Genomic DNA, 25105 nt, shown 5'->3' on the forward strand with positions numbered 1-25105 from the left:
ATCCGCCGGCACCGCCCAACGGCTCCGGGGAGGGGGAGGTGGCACAGGGTGTTGTCTGCAGAAGAGGGTCTGTAGCCCCGTGCGCCCCCGGTCGGGGGTGGAGGATCGCTGTTGGCCAGCGCCCCCCTTCCCCACGGAGGCCCAGTGCGCCCCACATCCCCCCCGCCCCTCTCCCAGGTCCCCGCTCGGAAAGTCCCGCGAAGCCCCCGCCCCCGGCCCGCGGGCGGCGCGAACAAGCGGCCCTTTCTGCGCGCGGCGGCCCCCGGCAGCTGGCCCGCGGCCCGCGGGGGCGCGGACAATCCCGGGGCTTGTGGCCGGGGCGGGGCGGCCCGAGTTGCCAAGGTGACCCGGGCGCGGGGAAGGCGGCCCCGGCGCGGCGCGGGCGGCCGGGCGGCCGGGCGGCGGCGGCACCATGAGCGGCCGGAAGCGCAGCTTCACCTTCGGGGCCTACGGCGGGTAGGTGCGCCGGGCGGGGGCGCCCGTGTGCGCGCGGAGGCCCCCGGGGTGGGCGGGCCGGGAGCTGGGGGCGCCGCACTTGCGAGTCTGGGTTTGCGTGTGAGGGGAGCGCTTCGGGGTTGAGTCCGCGTGTGCGCGTGCGTGTCTGTGGGTCCCGGCCGGCTGCCCGCGGACACCCGTGGGCGCGCGAGGGCTTGGTGGGCTGTTCCGTGCGTGACGGCGCCTCTGCACAGGGCTGGGGTGCGGAGCCGGTGGGTGCGCGCCCCCGGGTCGGGGCGCGGCCCTGCAGGAGCCTCTACTTGGCCTCTGAAGTTGCCGGGCGCCTTCAGTGAGGCTTTGGAAGGAGAGAGCCTAGAAGCCATCAGCAGGCCCAGGCTTACGTTTCCCTGCCCGCCCCCCAAGTCCGGGGCACCTGAGCTGCCCCCTTTCTGGGGCCACCTGGCTCTCAGAAACCTCCTCCTCCCGAGGCTGCTGGCTACCCGGGCTTGGAGACTTAGGGCCCTGGAGGCAGAGTGGTGGCTGGTCCGTCTTGGGGTCACCATTCCTCCTGACCCCAAGTGTCCACCTCCAAGGAGAGCAGAGTAGGGCTGGGGGGGATTTTTGCCTTAGGCAGAGATTTGGCAAATTGGAAGGAAGACAACGTGCAGAGACTGGGGCCGGAGCCCCTTCCCTGGCCAGCCAGGTAGTTGGATGACCTTCCACCGGGCCCTGCCTCCTTGTGGTAGGGGAGACACACAGGACCCGCCTTGGGGAGCTGAGCGGTTGGAGCGCTCATGTGTAATGCTGCTGGGGCAGGGCAGGTGCTCTGGGAGCTGTGGGGGTGGTGTCTGAGGTGGCAGCCTTCACTAAATGCCCAGCCTCACCAGGGACCCTGGCAGAGGGGCTGGGGAGAGGGGTGGGAGACAGGGGCCCTGCTAGCCTCCAGGCGATGAGAGGAGGCTGGGGAAGTCCCAGGACTCCTGGTCACTGACACAGAGAGGCAGCTCAGGAAGTGTGGCTGGGGTCCGTGGTGGGAGCTGAGACAAGCCCTGACCTCTCAGGTCTCCCTTTCCTTGTTCGCAGAGTCCACATGAGCTGACCCCTAGGAAGACCCCCGCCCTGCCTCCCCCTCTGGCAGAGTCTGGTTTGGGCCCCCTTCCCCTTTCTCCTCTGGCCTCTGGGCAGGAGGCAAGAGTTGTTTGTTGTCCCAACAGCTGCCCAGTCTCTTGGCCCCCAGCTGGGCAGGAGGGTGGAACCCTCCCCAACCCTCCCTGACCTCAAGGTGCCCTCAGAGGGCAATATCCACACCCTCTCTGTGACGTCGGACTTGGAGGGATTTGGGGAAAACAAAGTCTGGGGGTAGCCCCTGAGTGCCGGGGCTTACGTTCTTCCTCTGGCCGTGCAATGAGGCCGGGCAGGGAGTGTGTGTGTGTGTGTGTGTGTGTGTGTGTGTGGGTGCTGGGGTGAGGTGGGAGAGGAGACCCCTCATGGTCACCTGGGTGGATACGAGTGAGCTCTAGCTCTGGGATGGAGGCAGGCTGCCAGGAAAGTGGGGGGATGGTTCTTCCTGCCCCCCATAAACCATAAACACCCACATCCTTCAATCCTGCCTGGAATTCCAATCCTGTCCCACTCCACCTATTCCCAAACCCCCCATCTTGGCCACCAGCCCCTAGTCTGGTCCTGGGCCCCTGCTCCCCTACCCCTGTGCCCCCAATCCAGCCTTTTTCCCTTTTACTCTTCCACTCCACGCCTTCCCATGTCCCCAACCGGACACTGCAGAGACCTAACCAGGTCTCTGCAGCCTGTGGGGGATTGTGACTGTGCATCGGCACCCAAGAAACAATATCTCCTCCAGGCCCCGCGGGCAGGGTGCTGGGTGAATTGGGGTTGGCCTGATGTGCTAGGCGGGGCTGGGTGAGAAGGGGCTGCCCCCTCATTTGCTGCCCCTCTTGCTGTGTTTCAGAGTGGACAAGTCCTTCACCCCTCGCCGAAGTGTGTGGTGAGTACTGGGAGCTCTCAGGAGGGGCTGGGCTGCTTGGCGGAACCTTGGGGACACTCCCAAACCAGTCCCCCACCCTACAATGACAGACCAGACCCCACCAACCCTGCGGCCACCCTCTCCAGGTGATGCAGGGGGCAGGTTAAATTTTAGTTCTGCTTAGCACCTGTGTGACCTTAGTGATTCACTAACCTCTCTGACCCTCCGTGTTCTCCTCTGTGAAATGGGGATTAAAATGCCCCTTTAACAGAGTGTAAAATTGTAAAACAAACAAACAAAACGCCTAAAAAAAAAAACAAAAATAAGGCCTGACATACTGTAGGCCCTCACTGAAAGTGCTTTCTTCCCTCTCTTCCCTCCTCATGGCCCCTGGGGGGCTGAGGGTGCCCTTGACCCCAAATCCTCTAGTTCCGTCCCATACCTAGCCTTCACAACCCCCTCCTGCAGCCTGTTGCCCCAGTCTGAGGCTGCCCTCTCTTTGGAGGAAGAGGGGGCAGCTGTGTCTGCAGCTTCCCCCAACAGCGAGAGCAGTGGGTGGAGGTGCGGCCTCGCCTCGGGATCCACAGCACCCCGGAAGCCCAGCAGGCGGGTGCCTCCCAGCTTCCCCAGCCCCAAAAGCACATGGGCCCAGCTGGCTGCTCCTGTTACCACTTCAACTCCAGCAGGAGAGCTCAGCGCTTCCTGCCCCTGCTGGGGGCTTCCTAGGGTCCACAGGCCCTGCAGTGTGCCCCCCCCCCACAGCTACTAGACCACTCCTGTCTGGCACCATTGCCCCACCTGCTGCTGAGTGCCCCAGGAAGCCACACCTGGGGAGGGAGGCACCCAGGTGCCCAGGCTGAGATCCAGGACCTGCCCTTTTATCTTCCTTTGATGTTCTCTGTGCAACCTAGGACCAGTCACTCCCCCTCTCTGGGCTTTATCTCCCGCTGCTGTGCCCAGTCGATTTGAGATTCCAGTAGTGCAGGATCATATGCTAAGCCCAGGGCAGGGACAGGGTGAGGGGAGATAGAGATAAAGTGAGGAAGACGCCATCCTTTTCTTCAAGGACTTCATTAATAGTGTTTTAGCAACAGCCACTTGTCAAGGACCTGCTGTGTACCCAAGTACTGTTAGGTTCAGGAACTGTATCATGCCACATAGTCTTTACCGTATCCTTGAGTTAGGGACTGTTATCTCTAACTACAGATGAGAACAGTGATGCACAGAGTGGAGGAAGTGACTTGTCCAAGGTCACACAGCTATTCGGGGACAGAGCTGGGATTTGAATCTTAATCTTCCAGACTCTGCAGATCCTAGAGTCTCATGCATTCTGTCCCAGGGCCTCCAGACCACACGGTGGGTCTGAGCCCTTGAGAGAGGTCTTGAAGATGGAGAGGTGACCCAGAACTCCTCTAGGGAGCCCTGAACAAAGCATCAGAGATGAGGGCCCAGGACTGATGGTAACTGACTAGCTGTGTGACTTTGGGCAAACCTCTTCCCCTCTCTGGGCCACAAACTTCTGAAATAGGATTTTGGAATCACGAGGATTTGGCCAGTCCTCAAAGTGCCTTGCCCCACACACCCTCCTCCCTGGAGATGCTGTCCAAGGTGCTAACCTCTAAGGCCCTCCCTTCTAAGCAGATTGCTTAGCTTCCAGCCTGTGCCTGGCATATAGTTACTGCTCTGTAAATAGGGGTCATTTTGATGATGAATTATGACTTTCTGGCTAGTCTAGGACTCACTTCTCTTGTGACCTGCATTTCTGATCAGTGGGAACATAGCCCCTGAGAGCACCAGCTCCGTACCTTTGCTCACATTTTCCCATCCCCTTGACATGTCCTCTCCCCCCATTCCCACAAGCCCTCACCACACCTCAAGCCCTCCAGCCCACCTTTATCACTGTGTGTTGAGTGTTTTCTTTCCCGATCCCCACGTTCTGTCTTTCTCTCCTTAGAGTACCTCCCTCTGCTTATCATGCCTGTAGAGCGCACATTCACGCTCATTTCTGGAGTAACAGAAAGAGCGTGGCCTTCAGAGTCTGACAGGTGTGGACTTGAATCTGCCTCTGCTGCATGTTAATGGTGTGACTTTGGGCAGGTCACTTCCCCTCAGTTAAGTGTGGAATTGGATCTCTCAGTGAGTTGAATGTGTCGGTCTAACGCTGTGGTACAAGGCAGGCTCTGAGGTCCTTGAAAGCAGGGGTTCCTTGAGTTATTTTTGACTTAGGCCTATTTTCTAGCATGAGTCACCAAAAAGCTGGGCTCTCTTCTTCTCATGTCTCTGTCCTCCACACAGTCTTACACAGCTGCCCAAACCCAGGAAATGCTTAATAGATGTCAGTGGCGTTGAATTAAATGTGTTCAGAGTGGAACACTTGAAACTTTGTCAAGTAGGCTGTGAGAGCTTCCTGGAAGAGATGTGGCTTCCTCCACCCCCTTTAAAAAAAGGATGAAGAAGGGGCACCTGGGTGGCTCAGTGGTTTAAGCCTCTGCCTTCGGCTCAGGTCATGATCCCGGGGTCCCGGGATCGAGCCCCGCATCGGGCTCTCTGCTCCTCGGAGAGCCTGCTTCCTCCTCTCTCTCTGCCTGCCTCTCTGCCTACTTGTGATCACGGTCTGTCAAATAAATAAATAAAATCTTTAAAAAAAAAAAAGGATGAAGAAGTTGGGGCTTAGCTCAGGGAGCAGCGAGGTCTGATATAGGCCAGATGTGATCATGGCTGGATTCCCCTACCCCCTGCCCCTCGCCAGCAGGTTATCTGCCATGGAGAAGCTCAGAACAGGTGTGAAGAAAGGATGAGGCCCAGTGTGAAGGTTAGGAACCAGTGGGAGAGGGGGGTAACTGTGTTTCTGCAGACCTAATAGGGATTGGACATTGAAGGTGAATTCAGATGGTGGGGCGAGGAAGGAGGCGGAGAGGTGTCAGGGTTGGGAGAAGGCTAAGTAGAGTTGTGCAAGGGAGGGGTTCTGGAAGAGGACCTTAAGGCTAGGAGTGGGGTGGGGGCGGGGCAGGACTCAGCAAGGATTACCTGCCAACAGCATGTCACACTGTCTCAGGTGGTCTCGGTTATGATGACAGTCTTGCAGATTGGCCTTAGTTTCCCCACTTTGGAGGCCAAAACCAAGACTGAGAACTGGCGAGGGCTGGGTTTGAATCCAGCATTTTCTCCTGCCCAGGAAGGGGCCTTGGCCAGATGAGGAAGCCAAAGAAATGAGGGAAGTTTTGATTACGAGGTGAGGGAGGAGAGGAGAATGCAATGACCCTGAGCACCCCCAGAGCAGGGGTCACTGCTCAGCCCCATGTGTCCCCCCCCCGGGAAAGGCCATCTGGTCGCCCAGAGATCTCCCGTTGGCAACGATGGTACCGGTTGCTCCCACATATGACGCTTTTCCTGGGTCTCGGACCCTGGGCCAAGCACTTCAGCTTAATTATTTCATTCCCTCCTTGTGCCAGCTTTACGCAGCAGAGACCGTGAGAGACGATTCCCATCATTTCCCCATTTTAGAGATGAGGAACCTGAAGCTCCGGGAGGGGCTGGAGCCAGCCCAGAGGCACACAGCGAGGGATGAACCCAGACCGGCAGTGCGGTCAGCCTGGCCCCGTAGCTACAGGCCTTGCTCTCTTGGATGCTGTGTGTGCTGAGTGTGAGGTCGGGGTGGGTGGTCCCTGTCCTCAGGTGGCTCCTCTCTGTAAGCACTGAGCTGGAAGCCTGGGGGGCCTGTGTGCTGCTGCAGGAAGCATGAGGCCGGCCTCATTAGTGGCTCTGAAATGCCAGGCAGGCACAGCCCGCTGGGCCTCCTCATCTATTATGCATCTGGTGGGCAGGCCCCCGGCAGGCAGCTGGCAGAGCACACGGGGAGCCAGCAGCTGCTTCCTGAGCCCACACCTGCCACCATACCTCTGGGCAGGGATTCCCCCAAGGCATGCCAAGGCATCTCCTGCCTCATCCCCCTGGCCCACCTTGGGTAAGGGAGTCCCACTGGGGACAGAGGCGTGGATGCTGATGACCCTCTCGTTAGCCTGCCCAGCCCAGCAGCCACTTCTGAGTGAGGCTGGGACCTTGACTGTGCTGGGGGTCACTTGGGACCAGGGAGGGCAGGGGCAGGCTGCAACAGGGTTTTCCGGGCCCAGGCTCCTGGCTGCACAGAACCTCAGAGCTATGAAGTTGTGGTCATTTATTCATTCAGCCACAAAAAAACTAGCAAGTGACTTCTGTATGCCAGGCACATTTCTAGGGACAGCAGGAAATGAGACAGGCCCAGTCCTGGTCTTCAGAGAGCTTGGTGCGGCCAGAAATTCACCTCTTGGAGCCTCAATTTCCTTGTCCATAAAAGGGGGACTAGAGGAGACAGTCTATAAATAGGTAAGAAATGAACCGTGATGATTGTGCTGAATTTTAAGGAATATATATATATATATATACATATATATACTTTTTTTTAAGATTTTAGTTTATTTATTTGACAGAGAGACCGCAAGAGAGGGAACACAAGCAGAGGCAGAGGGAGAGGGAGAAGCTGCTTCCCTCTGAGCAGGGAGCCTGATGTGGGGTTGGATCCCAGGTCCCTGGGATCATGACCTGAGGCGAAGACAGATGCTTAATGACTGAGTCACCCAAGTGCCCCTAAGGATTTTATATTTAGCAACCTCTACAACCAACTTGCAGCTCGAACCCATAGCCCTGAGATCAAGAGTCGCATGTTCACCGACTGAGCCAGCTAGGTGTCCCCAGATGTGCTGAATTTTAAAGCAAGGGTTCATGCTACCAAGAGCTCATCCTTAGCTAAACCTTACTGCGTGCCGGGCTATGTTCCAAACACTTTTCATGGATTGATGGATTTAATCTTCACAACCGCCCCACGAGGGCGCTACTGTTATTACCCCCATTTAGGGCTGAGGAAACTGAAGCAGCAGGGAGGTCAAGTAGCGTGTTGAAGGTCTCTTGGCAAGACTGAGATTTGCACCTAAGCAGCCGGGCTCCGGTTTGCTATCACCCTGGGCTCCACGGCTGAAGGATGGTCCAGGGAGTCGTGGAGGGCCTTCCTGAGGGGGTAGCATTTGAACCCAAACCTGAAGAGTAAGAGGAGCTGGATGTGGGAGGAGTTAGCCAGAGGAAGGAGGCATTCTTGACAGAGGCAACAGCAGGCACAAAGGCCCTGAGGCAGGAACAAGCTTGGAGTGTCTTGGAAACAGGGAGGAAGCCAGTAAGCCTGGAGGGATGAGGGAAAATGAGGTCAGGGGTGGGTTGGGAGAGCAAGGAGGAGGGAGATCAAGCAGGACCTGCTGGGAGTTTGGATATAATGTCAGTGACTGACAGGCAGAACGATTGAGTCTCAGACTCCCGGCTTTGTAAAATCTTAGAATCAGAGAATCTGGGCCTTCTGGAATCTTTGGAAATGAAAGAGAATTTTGAGATACCCTCCTATAACCTCCCACCTAGCAAGAAGTCCTTGCTTTGGTTCATGACCACTTTGAGTATCGGAATGAGGCTTTGGGGGTCTCCTGAGAAAAATTCACTTTTATTTTCAAGACCTCCTGAAGCCCACCATCCCTCCTTAAGATCATCATGACCTCCAAGCAGCTCCTTGACTAGCTCTTCCTTGCTCACTCCTAGTGACAGGAGGCCCACTCTCCTCGAAGTAGTCCATTCCATATTTGGATATCAAAAATTCTTCCATACTTACAACCAGTTGCCTGAGCCTAGATGTAGCCTCGGGGGCCTCCGATCGCCCACGGTGGCCGTTTAATGAGATAAGGACAGAGATCCTATCTCCCCGAGTCTGTTGTTTCTGGACTCAACAGCGACTTGTTCCAGTCCTTTGTCATTTTCATCCTCTGTTCAGCTTAGCTCTTGCAAACCTTAAAGCCCTTTATCTTCCTTTGGGGCCAGGCGATGGCCCCTTCTAAGGAAGGCCATTTCCTTCTGGGGAGGGAGGGAGCTCCTGGGAGAGAGCCCAGACAAGAGAGACCCCCCCCTCTTCCAAGGAAGAGCCCCTCCAGCTTAGGAGACAACAGACGATCCCTTCCAGAAGGGTTTTGGTCCAAGGACTGCTGCTGTTTTCCCGTGGGATCTTGGGCAGTGAGTCCCCATCTCTGGCTACTTTCCCCTTGCCTACCTTATGCACAGTGAGGAGACAGAAGAGGTCCATTGGTACTTGCAGCTCTAAGGTTCTCCGTCTGGAGGGCCCTGCTCGCCTCTACACCCCAGCAATGCTCAGACTCAGGTCCCTGTGTAGGTGGTGCATGGGATGATTTGGGTTCCGTTCTTTTGGCAGCCCTGGCTTCAGATTCCAACTTCAGTTTTTCTTACTTGCTGTGCCACCTGGCAGACGCCAGTCCACCTCTCTGAATCTCAGATTGTCCATAACAGTGAGAACTGTATTGCTTACCCCACAGGAGTCTTAGAATGAAATAAGTTCCATGTGTGTCCTCAGTGGATGTTTTCCCTTTTACCAAGTGTTTGCATTTTAAGAGAAAAGCCTCATTACACCAGAGAGAGACTCAGTAAGATTCTAATACTAAATTTGAGGCACTATTGAGGGGGTTTGGTTGAGAAGCAGTGGTTGTAAAGGGGACTTTTCTAATATTCCCAAATCCCCTAAAGACTTTCCTCAGTTCAGGGTCTCCCCCCAAGGCAGTCATTCATTCATTCAGCCAATTAATTCAGCAAATATTTAGCATGGGGATGCCCTCTGAGGGCCAGCCAGACACTGGGGATGTGACACTGGAGATGAGACAAACAGGAAGTGAGGAAGGAGGTGGTTCTACTGCGGGTGATAAGTGTCGATTGGGAAGATACAGGGAGTCTGAGAAGGACTCCTCCCCCACACCTAGGAATCAGGAGAGGCTTCCTGGAGGAAGTGGCCCAGCAGCACTGTGGAGGGAGAAAAGTATGTGATGGCCTGTGCCGGACACAGGACAGAAGTGGACCTGGCAGCTGAAGGTGGGAGGGGTAGCCATCAGGTTATATCCTTGCAAACCCCACGGTGACTTCCTGTGAGCGCTCCAGAGGGTCTGAACCCCCAGGCCACCACAGGGCAGAGGCCTGCCAGGGTCCCCTGCCCTCCTTCCTGCTCCTGGAACTGCTCTACGCTGTGCTGTGTACGGTGTAAGTTTGCTTCTCTGGGGCTCATTTTTTTCACCTGTAAAATGAAGAAAACAAAAGCACCTCTTTCGGAGATTACTGTGGGGACAAAATGAGATCATGTGTGCCAAGGTGGAAAGCTTCCGCTGGCCCGGAGCGATGGCAGCGACTGTGGTTATTGCCATGTCGTCCTTATGTGCGGGGTCCTGCAGAGGGAGGAAACAGTGTGAACTCTGGCGTCTGGAAGCTCACCAGCTGCCAGGAGGGGAGAGCTGCATACAGGCAAGCACGCTCTCCGGCTTTCAGCCCTGAGAAGGCTGGCTGATGCAGCCAGACAGGCCTGCACAGTCCCGGCTGGGTGGCCTTGTGCAGTGGCTGCACTCGCTGATCTGTGGTTTCTTCCTTTGTTCAGTGGGGTGTCCATAGTCCCCACGTGAGCGACGGGGAGAGCAATGACAAGGTACTTTGGAAGGGCTAGCCAGTACCTCAAACTGCACCAGCTTCTGGGCCCAGGTGACCTGGAAAAACATAACCCTCCCTCTCTGAGGCTTGTTTTCCTGCCTATAAGATGGGAAGATTGGCTACAAAAACATTCCGATGTGCTGGGTTTCTAGCAGAGTCAGATAGTCGCTAATCTTGACTGGGTCTGTTTCGCTGTGTGATCTTGGGCTAGAGACTTAACCTCTCTGAACCTCAGTTCCCACATCTATAAATAGGGACAATCTTCACTTCCCGGGATTCTTTCGTGGCTTCCATTAGGTATTTGTTCATTCAACAAATATTTTCTGAGCCCCTACCGTGTGCCAGGTAGTGTCTAAGAACTGGGGACACAGCAGCAAGTCTAATGGCCATGGTGTCCGGCCTTGTGCAGGTTACCTTCCAGTGCAGAAGACAGATGCAAAATGAGCTAACAGACAAACTGGGTCATTTCAGATGGGTAATGGGTAATGAGTGACAGGCTAAGTGGGAAGGGGGTCCTCCTTGGCTAACAGTATGAGGGAGGGCCTCTCGAGGCCTGAGTGGGAAGGGCTGGCTATGGGAAAGGGAGTCCAGAAAGAAGGCAGAGTGAGTGAGTGTAAAGGGTTTGAGGCAGAAGCAAGACTCCCTGCCCCACCCCAAATCTGGAACATTCCAGATCCTCTCCTGGCAGCAGGTGGAAGGCAGCTGAGCAGCCAGGGGCGTTGGAGGCCTACTGTCTCTCAGATCAAGAACTGCTGCCCACGAGGCAGGTCAGGGGGAGGGGGTGGGCATTGTGGGCAGGCTGGCAAGACCAGGCTTGAGTTGGGCCTTGAGTGGGCAGAATGTCCTCTGAGCTGGCAGTGGTGAAGGCCTGGGCCCACCTGGCTGCTCTCTTGCCAAGAAGTATTCTGGGGTCTGGCACAGAGATCCTGGGCAATTTGCGGAGGAGTTTGGGGCAGGGAAGCAAGGGAACTTACGCTTATTTCCTCATCCCAGCCAGCCTGAGTCTGGGCACTGGCCACGAGTGTCTTGGCCAGATCTGGCCCACCCATGGGGCCAGAGGCTCTTTGAGATGACCCCCCTCGTATGCACACACGCGTGCACACACACACACACACACACGGTTTCCATACTTACGGTCATGGACTTGACTCCTGTCCAGACAGCTTTGTCATGAGCATAGAGTTATATCCATACAGGGTCCCTCCTGGCACAGAGCCTCACTGAACATCGACTGTGTGCTAGGCCCCCAAACAGATCTGGGCCTCACCCAAGGAAGCTCCATTTCTAGAAGGAGAGATTGGCAGTGATGGAGGTCACAGCGGGACACGTGCAAGGCAAACTGGTCAGTCCATGAGGGTTGCACGCTTCTGCAGAACCCTCCAGGACAGGGTTCTGGAGAAGCGGGTCAGGGGAGGGGCGGCTTGAGCTAGTGTGAGACAGGGGTTCCAGAAAGCCTGGAGAAGAGGGTACCACCTGCGGTGAGATGAGGGAAGACGGGGCGTGTGTAACAGGTAGGGGGTGTGGTGTGTGCGCAGAGGCCTCGTGGGCTGCGTGAGGCTTGCAGGCCGTGAGGAGCTGGGGGGGGCGCTTTGAGGCAGGCGGATGACGCGAGAGATGCAAACCCCCACACAGCCCAGACACGAACGCTTTCTCTCCCACCCACATTTCACGTTCCTGCCAGGCCTGCCTTGACATCCTCCCCCACGGAGACACACAACCTATCGCACCACCAGACAGAGCCGCAGAAAACTCTGAGCTGGCTTCTAGCAAAAGCGTCAGACATTTGCCCCACTGGCTTGCCAAGTGCAAGTGGCAGGGCGCTCTGACTCAGCCGGGACTGACCTTTGTCCAGTCCACATCTGCATGGCCGTGCGCCTGCCCCCTGCACTCTCGACAGGAGCGTCACTGTCCCCTGCACGTGGCAGGTGGCTTCCAGCTTGGGGAGCACGGCGGCTGGCATCCTCTCATTGAATGCTCCCAGCAACCCTGCTGGGAACAATCATCAACACCATTTTGCAGCTGGGGAAACCAGGCCACACAGCTAGAGCTTGACATTGTGGGAATCTGAACGCAGGTCCACCTAACCTCTAGATGTGTTCAGTGGCCCGTTCAGACTCAGGCACATGTGGATATGTGTGTCGCCTCTCCAGGCTCTTGTGGAAAATGTGGCAGGCAACCTCCAATGACAAATTCTTCCAGATACAGGTCGATCAACATGGAAAGCTATTTAGGGCCCCAGTGCGTGCCCACCTGCCCAGGGACCCTGCAGCCTCTGTGGGGTAAGGTCAGTGGTGGGACTGAACACCTGCCAGCCCGCCAGCCCGGGGCAGCTCAGGGCACAGAGCTGAAGCCTGGAGCTCGGACTCTGCATTTACATTTGCAAAGAAGGCAGACAGCCCTGTCCCCCCTAACCCCAGTAGGCTAACCCCAGCTGGCCTGGCTCCCAGGACATGACAGCTGAGGGCCCGGGGCGTGGCCCTGGGCCCAGCTGCCTGGGCTGCTTTTCTCCAGTCTTCTCCCTTCCTGACCTCAGAGAAGACTGCCTAATGCGTAATATAGGGGGAAGAGCGTGGGCTTCAGAGTCAGTCAGAACTGGGGGTACAGCCCAGCTCTGTGACTCCTGACCAGGGGACTTTGGACATTGTCCTTAACCTTCCTTCTGTGTCAGCTTCTCCTCCTTAGGATAAAGAGTGGAGAGTATCTACTTCAGGATGACTGAGACGGGTAGGAGTCCGCTACTCCCAGAGCTGACTCATAGTCAGTGCTGATTTTCTTTTTTCTTTACTTTTTTTTTAAAGATTTATTTATTTTTTTATTTATTTGACAGAGAGAGAAGAAACACAAACAGGGGGAGTGAGAGAGGGAGAAGCAGACTCCCGCTGAGCAGAGAGCCCGATGCGGGGCTCGATCCCAGGACCCTGAGATCATGACCTGAGCCGAAGGCAGAGGCTTAACCCACTGAGCCGCCCAGGCACGCCCCAAGTGTTCAGATTTTCTTAAAGAGATCTTTTCTCCCCCCAATTATAAAAATAGTAAGTGTTCATCGTAAAGATCCAAAAAAATGCAGAAAATATATCCTGTAGAAGGCAGGCGTGCCTAGTGGTCCTGCTTCCCAGAGATAACCCACGTGAACTTCTACATTTCATCTTTAATTTTTACAAGTGAGGTTTTTGTTGGGCAACTTGCTTTTTTTTGTTTTTTTAACTTAACGATATACTTCAAACCCCTTTTCCCATCTGGACAAGAGGCCTCCTTTGTGATCAGTGTGCGGCCGTCCACGCTTTGCGTGGGCCTTGAGGATTTTATCCAGACTCTTTGAATGGACGTTGGGGGTAGCTTCCAGATGTGGGCGCCTGCAGACGCTGCTGCCACGATGTCATCTGTTCGTATGTTTTTATACATGTGGGTATAAATGTCTAGAGATGGAGGGGTTGGGCCGAAGAGTATACACATTTTCGTCTGTAACAGGAGCGGCCCAAACCCCTGCAGAGAAGCGGTAGCAAGCAACGGGCCCCCACAGATCTGGAAAAGTCCACGTCTCAAAATCATGCGAATTTACCCATCGCCTCCGCCACCCTGCACAGGGACCCTGGAGCCATCAAGAGGCGTAGATTCCAAACGCGGGAGGCGCCTGGGAGGTCATCTCGTCCAGCTGCACGGTCCCCTTACTCCTCCTGTCCCCACACCTTAGGAATCTCCCCACTGCACCCCTGCGCGGCCATGTCTGGCTTTGCTCAGGGCCTCACGTGTTGGTTGTTTCCCTCTTGGGCAGCTGCAGCTGGCCTTCTCCCAGCTTCCACCCAGGACTCCCGTCTCCAGTCCTCAGCAACCCACATAGAACAGGAAGAAGGAAGAAAGGAGGAGAGAAGGGAAGGCCAGGAAGTATTTAGGGTTAATGCTGATAGTCTTCACATGGACGAACTTATTCAATCCTCCTGAACCCTTTGGAGGCAGGCACTGTCTTTATTCCCATTGCATAGATAAGGAAATTGAAGCTCAGAGATGTTAAGTAACTTACTCAAGGTCACACAGACATTAAGTGGCAGAGCTGGGGTACAAACTCAGGCGTCCGGCTCCAGAGCCCACACCTGTGATGCTACACTGCTTCTTCAGGCAGGAGCTTGTATACGCAGCTCTAGGCTAGTCGGACTATGCATGTAACCTCTGATTTATTCTACACAACCACCCAGCAAAGTAGGTCTTACTAGTAACTTCCTGTTGCAGATGAGGAAGTAGGCTCAGAGAAGAGAAGCAGCTTGGAGCAGTCGGCCCCCTCCCCTGCCCCCGCCAGGCAGAGTAAGCCCACCAGGGTTCTGGTGCTCCCATTTGTCTCATCCTCCCGTCCATCCTGCTGGAGGATGTCAGACCTGGGCCTTAGCACCGTCTAATCAGAATCCCAGTTCCCCATGGAATCGGCTTGAAGAGATCGTGATCACTTAATCCCGTCCACGTGCTGATTTATAGGCAAAGCCAGGGCTCCTCCTTGTCATCTGTGCTTAGGACATGGCGACCCTGTCCCTCTCCGAGAGGATTTTTGCCTTGGCCTGGCAGGGACTTTTGCTCACCGGCCTTGCCTGGGGCCCACGAGAGGGTGAGCCCACCAACTAGGGAGGGAGAGGGATGGACTAAACAAGGCCCCAGCACGCGAAGGCTCAGTGTCAGGGTGTTGGGACCCAAGGAGTGCCAAGAACAGCTAGAGAACAGTGGGCCGGGTGTCCCTCAGGCTTTGCTTGGAGGTGGGGGAGGCTGGGCTCACTCTGCTCAGATGCCAACACCCCAACTGCTGTCTGGCCCAGAGCAGGGGGCAGGACACGAATCCTGAACAAGTGACTGAGCGTAGGGGTGAAGGTCAAGTGGGGGAGGGGGCAGATTGGTGTGAGTGAAGGAATGCGTGGGGTGCAGAAAAGGGAGACCAACCCCCTGGGCAGCAGAGGCGGGGAAGGACAATGAGGTCAACGAGGAAGGGGGAGTGTAGGTGGCATTGGGCCCCAGTCCACGGGAGCCGGGAAGGGCCCGGCTCACAGCCTCCCTGGGCCCTGGAGGTGGCAGCCTGTGGCAGGCCCGTCAAGGAGGCCCGTCCGGTGTCCACAGAACGAGGGTGGAGCAGTGGGTTGGAGCAGCACCTTGGGCCACCACCATCCTGGCTTCTGGTTTCTTCCACAGGGACCGGAGGAGATAACGTTATCTGCCTTAGGTGCTTTGGGAGGTCTGTTGGGAAGGTCTAGCGCGAAGAAGGCAGTTTGTAGACTGTAAAGTATCAGGCTGGGTGAGCAGCTGTTGTCATTACCCCGGCAGGAAGAGGCCCCGTGCCTAGGTCATCTCGGTGTCACTCCTCCCCCCTGCCCCGAGTGCAGGGAGGAGTTCATCCCAGGGAGGCGCGGGGGCGGGGGGGTGGGGGGTCACGCCTAGGCCACAGCAGAGCTCTGGACACCTGGGCACGGGAGGCGCTGGCAAGCAGCAGGTGGATGGGAGGCCCAGGCTCTAGGTGCTGTGCCCCCGGGTGGGGGCCGGTCCCATGACCTCCTCTTGGGGCTGCCAACCTGTTGTTTGCTCAGGAGGCCGCCTCCTGGCCCGGCTCCGGCATCCGGGTGTCTTGGCGCTCAGCCAGCACGGAGTGAGGGTGGGGGCCCCAAGGGCCGCCTTCCTGCTCACCCCCTCTGCCCAGCCTGGAGACTGAAGCCTGTTCCTTCCATTCCCAAGGGGGCCCCACCGATGCTAGCTCTTGGTGGTTGTGGGACCCCGGCCCATCTAGCAACACTTCCGAGCCCCTGCTTCCTTATTCTGAAAGGTGTGACAGTCCCTCCATTAGGATTATCGCTATAAGGACTACATGACATCACAGCGCTTGGCATCCCCATCCCCACCTCCCTCTTGTGTCCTGATAGAGGTCAAAGGTGCCTGGGGAAAGGAGGGCCAGGAGTGGCCATGTCTGTGTCCCTCCCCTCCCTGGGCCTGGACTCAGAAACTTGCTCACTGGGCTGCCCCTGGCCACCTTCCCTGGCATCTTGGCAAGGCCAGGGGCAAGCGGGGGGGTGGGGTGGGCCATGCCGGGTGGTTGAGCACTGGAGACAATGGGCCTCTGTGGCCCACAGGGGAGGGGACAGTGTCAGGGAGTCTCTAGTCTCCGGGTTCAGGAGATTAGAATCCCCTCAGACCTGATACCATGGCTGGGAGACAAGGGCAGCCCCCACACTCCATCCAGAGGGCCTCCCTCAGGGGTGTGAGGACCCACAGGAGTGGCCCCCCACACCTGCTTTTCCTCTTGAGGTCTGTGCCCTCTGGAGTCCCCCACGTCAACAACCAGCTTGGTAAAACCATTTGGTTTCATGGAGCCCAGGGAGACTCAAGGGACCCTGGCCTCTGGTGACCAGCACCGGGCTGGGCTGGACCACTCAGGCACTGTGCCGGGCTAGCCCCCTCCCCACCCCAAGTCCTTCTCGGCCCTGTGTTCTCTGGCCAGCTGAGTACCAGCTCTGCTGGCTGGTTTCCCGGCTTCTGTGTGTGCTGTCCAGCACCTACCTGGCTTCCCTGGTCACAGGCCTTGAAGGTCACAGCCTTGATGGTCATATGTCACCTGCTAGGGCCACCAGAGCCTCACCCCTTTAAGAGGAACTTTAAAGCACGAATAGTTCACCAGCCCCCAAAGAAGGAAAAGGGAGCCCCCAGCAGAGGGAACAGCGTGCAGAGGCTCAGCAGTGAAACACTGTGTCTTGTTTGGAAAACCACTTGCAGTCGGGCCAGGAGAGGCCAAGGCTACTGGGGCAGGACGGGAAGGGGTGTGTGTGGAGATGAGGCTGGGACAGTCAGCCAGGGCCACTCCCACCTGGGGACCTCCATCCAGCAGCTCTCTTTGGGTGGCCACAGGGCCGAGTCATACCCAGAGGACAGCCCAGCACTGAGCTAGTGCCCTGGAAGGATGGAGTTCTCCAGGAGAATGGCTAATATGGCTGATAATAATAATAATAATAGTAATAATAATAATAATAGCAAATGCTTCTCTAGTGCTTCCTCTACTCTGTGGCTCACAGCAGCCTTATAAGGAGGGATATTATCTCTCATTTTGCAGAGGAGGAAAAAGACAGGACTCTCCTACCAACTCTCCAGCTTGGGGGAAGCACCCCAGGAAGGCATCTGGTAGCTTTCCTCAGCCTTACCTAGCTCCCTCCACCGTGCCTCAAACTGACCTGCCCTTTGGCCGGGGACAGACCCACCCCGAGATGTAACCCCAACCACCACCCCAGTGCGGCATCTGGAGCCTTGGCCTGATGGAAGGCTTGGGTTCTGGTCCCCAATCTGCTTCTGCTTTGCTGGGTGACCTTGAGGTGGTGGTTTAAGCTCTCCGAGCCTTAGTTTATCCTTCTGGGAATTGGGGATCCTAGCGACTGCCTTATCTCCCCACTCCAGTTCCGGTGAGACTCCCAGGAGTGAGCCGATAAAGAGCACTTTTGAAAAGTACAAAGAGCTGTACTCACGACAGTGAGATTATTATTGTTACCTCGATGTGGAGATAAGGGATGGGAGGAGGAGCAGTGACAGTTGCCAAGAAACCCGGGAGCTGTCGGCAGCGGCTTCCGGCGGGGCCCATCCCACTCAGGAGCTGGGCCACGGGGCCCCTCCTCCACCCCTCCCCACCCCTCACCCCAGCCCCCCTGCCGCTGCGCCCTTTCCCTGGGAGAGATGGGTGCTCCAACACAGTGGGGAGCTGGGGCCAGCTGGCTGGCGGCCACACACCTCTAGGCCCTGAAGGTGACCCTGGAATGTGCCTGGTCCAGATGCCAGCTTGTCTCAGGCTTTCTGTGTGACCTTGGGCAAGTCACCTCCTCTCTAGCTGCCACCTTTTCCTGTGCCCAGGTGTCCTGTACCTGGAGGTGGGTGTCCAGGCCAAACAGGGCAGGACTGGCTCTAGGCCTAAGAAAGATGCTTGGTGGTGGCTGCCGGACCCAGGGAGGGCTGGGAAGTCCTTGGGAGCCAAGGCTGGGTGACTGGACTGAGGTCCTGGGTTGAGAGCAGCTATGATGTGTGTAGTGGAAGGACCTTAGGCTGGAGTAAAACCTCTGGTCGGCCCTTTCCCTGGTGTGACCATGGACTTGTCACTTAACCTCTCTGAGGCTTGGTTTTCTTATCTGGAGAAAAGGTGGATAATATCCAACCTCACCAAGTTGCCATGGTGCTCAGAGGAGATGATAGACTGTAAAGTGCTGTGCAGATATGACTTGGGTCATGGCATGGGGAGGGGAAAACAGGGGAGAGCTCCCCATGTCCCAGCACACTCCAGGCACCTCGCAACTGCTGCACGTAGAGGGAGAATGCAAAGCATTTGAAGCTGAGCTAGGCCAGAGGGTCAGCGAGATTTGCAGAGAGGTGCTGAGGGGCAGACCCCATGTGAACGGAATGGTGAAGACCAGGAGGAGACAAGGGTAGGCTAGAGATGGGGGAGGGATGGAGAAGTTCAAGTTCAGAAGAGGGAAGGAAATGGCCAGGTTGGGGGAGGTCTGTAGAGGCAAGAGGTAGAAAGGAAATGGAGGGGGCTAGAAAGATGGGGGTGAGATGGGTCCGAGGTAAGAGGGAGGCTGACAGGGGAGGGAAAGCAAGGGGACATGGCAGGGAGTGGGTGGGGAAGAGGCAGGCTGATTTATTCATCCTTGCCAAAGTATTTATTGAGAAACTAGTGTCTACTCAGAGTCAGCAGAGTGTAGCGTCAGGGCACCTAGACTCAGGTCCTCTGCGTTTCACTTACTGTCGGTGTGATTTGGGTCAAGTTGCTTAACCATGTCCGTGTCTTGGTGCCCTCCTTTGAAAGACTGAGTCCAAGCAAAGCAGTTAGAGCAGAGCCTGCCCGGGGCACCTGCGTCCAGTATCAGCCTTAGCTGCCCTTGCTGTTAACTGTTACCACTGCCTCCCTGATACAAGCCGCTGGGTTCGCCCCGGCTGTGAAGCTAAGATCTTGGGCTCTGGAGGGACACACCTGGATCCCAACGCCTGCTTGCCCTCTTCCCCTGTGTGACCCTGGGCCAGTTAACACACCCTGCTGAACGTCAGCGTCCCTGTGTGTGAAGCAGGCAGCTTCCGAGCGCCTGCCTCCCTGGGTTGCTGTGTTAATTAAGTGGAGTCCTACAAGGCACAGGTGGGCTGTGGCTTTCGTGATTACCGTCCTTCTGCTCCCTCAGGGCTAGGACGGATGGGGACAGGGAGGGCCCAGAGCCTCCTGCTCTGTTCCCGTGGTGGAGCCCCTCTGGTCTCCTTGCCCTTTAGGACCTCAGCAATGACCTTGTAGGTGGAGGAGTTGCCTGGAAGGGGGAGGGGGCTGGGTACTGCCTGAGAGGGGCCCACTCTAGCCAGCCAGGAACTCGAGAGTTGAGGGCCTTGGGGCAGGGTCCCCAGTGGAAGTCAGATCCCCCCACCTTTGTCTTGAGACACCTCCCTAGTCCTGTGCCAGCATGAGAAGTCCGGCGTGGGATGGGTACCTGGACATGGGGAAGCTCAGACAGAGGGTTCTGGAAGGACAGGATGTTAGGGAGCTATTGTGGGACTGACCTACAGCGGGACACCGTCTGAGCCCGGGGGCCTGGGAGGGGCAGACAGAAGAACACCACCCAAATAGCTCAATGGTGGGCAACAACCTCCACTGGGCAGCCAGGGCCACACCAAGACCACTGTCCCCATGTCACCAACACTATGGGGATCCAGCTTCCCGGGGGGCTGCAGCCCCAGCACTTCCTGGACCCTGGGCAGCCTCTGTTCTCCATGCCCCTGGCACTGACCTTGCTCAGTCAAGGGCGTGGGCTTTACACTCGGGCTGTCTCCCACCTGCTCGGGGAAGTGGCTTCATCTCTCTGAGCTCCAGGGTCTCCATCTCTAAAAACGGGATAAATAATGCCAGTGTTGCAGCACCGTGGGGAGGGTGTAAAAATGCTTGACAGCTCCAGGCCCATGACCCGGGGCTCGACAAAGAGTCCCCGAATTGGAATTTGCCTGGGGCGTTTCTGTGGGCCTCCCCCTACTCCTCTGGCTCCAGTCTGTCCCCGGGTCAGCACGACTTGCAACCTGCAGGGACCGAAGGTCAGGCTGTTTGCTTGCTCCACAAACCCCCAGTGCCTCCCTGCTGCCAACCTCCATCCATTCGTGGGTCCATTCAATTATTTATCCGCTCGACCAATACTGAATGAGACCCTAACTCGGGGACCCAGAGCTTACCATGAATGAATGAATACCAAAGAGTTCATTGACTAAAGACTTACTAGCTGCCCAGGCTCTATGAGATCTTTCGGAAGCAGAGGCTGGGAGGGGTGTGTCACGGACTCCAGGTCACACAGCAGGTAAGTGCCTGGGAACAGCTTCCTCACACTGATGCCACGGCTTGCAATGCCACGGCCACCATCTCTGGTTTTGTGGATCAAGCACTGCTTAGTGTGGGCCCCACTTTAAAGAAGCCGGCAGCCCTGAGAGGCCGAGAGGCATCCGATGTGTGCGGCCGGGCTGTGGACGGCGCCTCCGGACCGGTTCTCCCACGGGAGAGGCTGGGCGGGGGGGAGTCAGCGGGGGCAAGGGGGAGGTGGCTCAGGGGTCCTGGGGTCTCCTTCCCCAGCCAGCTTCCTGCAGGCCCTCCCCCTTTCGGGGTGTGGCAGTCCCAATTCCGCCTGACTCAAGCTCCCCGATCCTCAGCGGCCTGAATGACTCACGCTCTCAGGACCAGCCTCGGTGGATGGGACCCAGGCGGGGGTGCAGCCACATCAGGGTGGCCCCAGGCAGCACGGGGAAGCCTGGCCTGCTTGCCCTGCCCTGGGCTCCCTGGGTCCCAGGAGCCACTGGGCACTTCCTCTCCCTGACCCCCAAGGTGGCCTCCCCGGCAGGCTTTCTAGGGTGACGGGAGCTGACGCCACCCTCACCAGACCTGCTTCCTTTCCTCAGGGAGAGGTGTGGGTGTGTGCAAGGAGGCTGAACTCGGAGTCAGGCCTCATGCAGCTGCTGGCTCTGCTGTGACCAGCTGCGTGACCTCGACATGCCTCTGGGTCCCATCTATTAAGAGAATGCCAGTGTGGTGAGGAGTCTGTGCCCTTAGGCTTGGAAAGAGGGGCTTGACACAGGGCCCGGCACACAGTGGCGCAGTGGGTGTCTATGGTTGTTATTGTCATTAAGAACAGCAATAGCCCAAATGTTCTCTCCATCCTAAGGCTGTGTCTCCTCGAAGGCCCAGGGAGGGGTCTATAAAGGTTGAACACCCTGCTTAGGACAGAGGTCAGAGAACTCAGCCCTGTACAACAACCCTCGCTGCCCCTGCCTCAGACTACCCATCTTCAGAATGGGCTGTGGATGTCCTCGTGGCTGGAGTATGTGTGTGGGGGGAGGGGCTAACACAGAACTTGGGGAGAGACCCTGTCCACATCCCTGATCTCTGGGGAAGGAGAGCCTGTTTGACCACCCTGCTCCAGAAGCCTCTCCTCTCCCTCTTTCTGGGGAAACCAGGACCCCCCCTTCTCGTGAAATCTGTCCCCCAACTCTGAGAGCAAGTCTTCCTCCCAAAGTCCACCCATCTTCCAGCTTGGAGTTCTCCCTGACCACAGACCCTTTCTGTCTTCCAGGAGGAGTGATGGGCAGAACCAGCGCTTCCCTCAGGCATTAGACCTGCCACGCGCGGACTTGGTTCCCCCCCATCCTGCTTCACTCTACCCGAAGGTGAGTGTCTCCCCCCACTGCCCCTGCTCTGGGGAGCCCTGGGGCCCAGGGCTCATTAAAAAGGACCACTGGACAGGGGTAAAACGTTCAAGCAGGTGCTGCTTAGGGTTTAGCTTCCCAAGGGGACACCAGTCCTCACTCCGGGTGGGTTGTGTGGCTCTGCTGGGGAGGGGGCAGAGCAGCTGGGAATAGACCAACTGACCACCTTTGTTATCAACATCACCGTGGGCCTCCTCATCCGCAGACTGGGTATGATGACAGCACCCGGCACAGAGCTGTCATGAGGATTAAAGGAAAGAGTACCAACGAAACAGTCCATGCACGATATCCGGCCTGGGGCAGGAGCTCTACAAATGAGATCATCAGAATCAAATATTTTTCCGGCACTTGATTCGTGCCAGATTTTGTGCTGGGTGCTGTGGGGCCAGAAACCAGTCTGACACAGACCCTGCCCTCAAGGAGCCAGAGTCCGGCAGCAACCACGAGAATTTACTGAGACTTACTTTGTGCCAGCTGGGTACTTAATGCTTTGCGGGCACTATTCCATTCCATCCTCCAACTCTAAGTATTATGTGATAGCTACTGTTATTAGTCCCATTTTGCAGATGAGAAAATCAAGGCTCAGAGAAGTTAAGGTCCCTGCTTAAAGACACACAGGTTAGGATATGATGGGGTGTGACCCCGTATCATAGGATATCACGCTGTGTGACCAGAGGGCCTGGTACAGGTCATCAGCCTCACTTCTGCAGTACACTTTTTGGTTTCTAAAGCATGTCCACAGACATCATGCCTCTTGGTCGCTTCATCAGACCTTGGGATAGGCATTCTCCAGATGAGGAGCCAGATGCTCAGAGAGGTTTTCTCATGGTCACACAGCCAGGAAATAGCAGACACAGGGCCGGCCAAGGGCAGTGTACCTATCCTGCTCCAGGAAGGCAGATGGCCAAGGACCTTAATCCTTGGGGGGGACCACCACCTCCAATGGGGTCCCAAGTGGGTGTCCTAGGGCAGCGTGAGGGACTCCTGAAACCCTCACCTGCTCCCTGTGTCTGGGCAAAAGCCCAAGATGGGGTCATGTGGATCCTGGGGCTCGGTAGGAAGGGAGCAACTTGAGGGAACCTGGGTTCATGAAGCCCCCAGTCCTTCTTCCCCTAGGCATACAGGAGAAGGTCTTGGTTCTCACCAAGGGCTAGGTGCCCTTGGACCATAGCTTCCCCTCCCTGGGCCTCAGTCTTCCTCTCAGGAAAATGAGGGTAGGAAAAAGCCATCACTCTGAGTCCCCCCTGCTCAGACAGCCTAGGGCTGTCTTTTGTGGATTAGCTCTGAGCTACCTCCCCTTGGGCTTCCTGGCCTCTGCCCAGCCAGACAGAAGCCTCTGTTTGTGCCAACGCTGCTCAGACGGTGGACTCCAAACTGCTCTGCCCTGACAGCCCACCCCTACTCCAGAAGCAAGCCCCAGTCTGTGGATCACCCTCCTTTGACAGGGAGGGAAACCAGAGCACAGAGAGACTGAGCGATCCCCCTGGATGTCCAGTAAACCCGTGGTGGGGCTGAGGGGACTCAGGCCTGTGACACATTCTCCATGCCCCTCCTCTAGCACCCCTAAGTCTGGACACATTTATCACATGGATGCAGCCAATCTGAGGGACAAGTCACCTCCCTGTGCCAGTGGGCAAGCCCCTGCTCCCCTCTCGGTCTCAGTTTCCTCATCTGTAAGACAGAGGTGACAATTCTTTCTCTAGCCACCTTGCCAGCTTCCAGCTGGGACTAACTTTGGAACTAACTTTAGAAAGCAGAAACCAGGAAGCTGGGCAATGTTACGTTCCCAGGGCAGGAGGGAACTCCCAGAAGGGACATTGCCCTCTCACTGGAAAAACCACATTTGTACAGACAGGGAGCTCTTCAGGGCCCTCCCACCCTGCCCCCCCCATAGGGATTTCTCCACTCAGGAATTCAGGAATCTACACACGTGTACCTCACAATCTACCCACCTCTGTCCATGGACACGTTCACACATCTGCAAAGGTATTCAGAGACATGCATGACACAGGCCTGTGTATACAGACACCCATGTACAGACATGAATACAGACATCCAGGATGTCCACGCACACGCAGCCACATCTGGTCCCAGAGCCACACGCATACAGCTGCTTGCACATGTGTGTACACCCTCCACTCTGCCTGTCACGCAGACGTCTCCAGTGATGCGAGAAGGTCTCACCTCCTCCCACTGTGGGAATGGATGTTTTCTCTGGCTGCATTTCGATGGGTGCCCGGAAGCGCTCAGGCCTGGAAGCGCCTGCGTAAATCAATATTTGCTGCTGTTAATTATTAAAAACAAAACTACACCGTGTCTGGAACACACATCTCCAGAGTTCCCGCCGACTCCCCGGGCTCTAACCTGACCCAGGGCCAGGTCTGGAGGAAAGGAAGTTCCGGTGCCTTCCTTCCAGAAGCCCTTAGCCCTGGAGACGAGGGTGGTGGGCAGTGGCTGGCGGCTCCTGAGAGAACTGAAGAGAGGCTGTGCATTGAGCTGGTGGGCAGCCTTGCCCCTGCAGGCTCCAAAGCAGCTGGTGTTGACTTGGCCGCAGCGCCGGAAGCAAGTGCTGCTTTCCCAGTACCTGTCCGGGAAAGGGGTTCTGAGGGGATGGCCCTGCCCCTGCTGTAGAGGGACAGACCCAAAGCAGGGTCAGCTGGAAGGGCCTGCAGAGGTGGGAAAACCGAGGGCTTTACAGTTTACAGATGGGAAAACGGAAGCCTACGGAGGTGGCCGGAACTCACTCAAGTCCACTCAGCAAGTTGTAGCAAGGCCCGTACTAGAACCCTCATGTCCTGAAGTCCTTGGCAGTCCCTGTTGCCTCCCTCCTCCAGGATCAGGGCAGTTAGCATCGGGTGTGGACAAAGGATCTGAGGAAGGGAGGAAACAGGCCAGTCACTGGCACGCATTAGGAGGTGGGGGGAGATGAGGGCGGGGAGAGCAGCTCCAGGCCTTTCCCTGGAGAACAGGGAACAGTTTCTGTCTTTTCCTGGCTGTGTGAACCTGAGCATGACATTTCACCTCTTAAATCAGTTTTCTATTCCGTAAAATGGGGCTGACACTCGTACGTCCTGGATTGTGGGGAGAGGTCATCCTTGCTAAGTGCAACGTCAAGTAGATGCTCAAGGAGAGTCCTCTGTCTGCGAGGTAACCCTCTCCTCTTCCAGCCCAGCTTCACAGCCTGTCCCAAGCATCCCTGAGGCGGGGTAGCCAGAGTCCGGGAAGATAGAGAAGGCGAGGTAGGGGCGCGCCGAGTACAGCCTGGGCGCTCGGGGGCGGGGCGGGGGGTCCTCTAAGCGCCGAAAGCGAAGAGCACGCAGGCGCAGTGTCCGGGGACCGCGGGCAGGGCCGCGCAGCGCCGCGACGGGGGCGTGGCCACCGGTGTCCCCGCCCCGGATTTCCGAGGCCACGCCCCCGCGCCGCTCGTACCTG

At 56.9% G+C, this 25105-nt stretch overlaps 1 protein-coding gene across 1 annotated transcript in view; it reads left to right on the top strand.

Moving 5' to 3' along the window:
• The first annotated feature begins 379 nt into the window (after nucleotides 1-379).
• LOC123942574 (RAP1 GTPase activating protein) overlaps nucleotides 380-25105 on the top strand; it is a 49311-nt gene continuing 24585 nt past the window's right edge. The window contains 3 exon segments of the mRNA XM_046006588.1: nucleotides 380-456; nucleotides 2402-2437; nucleotides 21541-21634. Coding sequence (XP_045862544.1) covers nucleotides 413-456; nucleotides 2402-2437; nucleotides 21541-21634 — 174 coding nt within the window. The 5' untranslated portion in view covers nucleotides 380-412.

Source organism: Meles meles, chromosome 1, assembly GCF_922984935.1.
Source record: "Meles meles chromosome 1, mMelMel3.1 paternal haplotype, whole genome shotgun sequence".
Lineage (NCBI taxonomy): Eukaryota > Metazoa > Chordata > Mammalia > Carnivora > Mustelidae > Meles > Meles meles.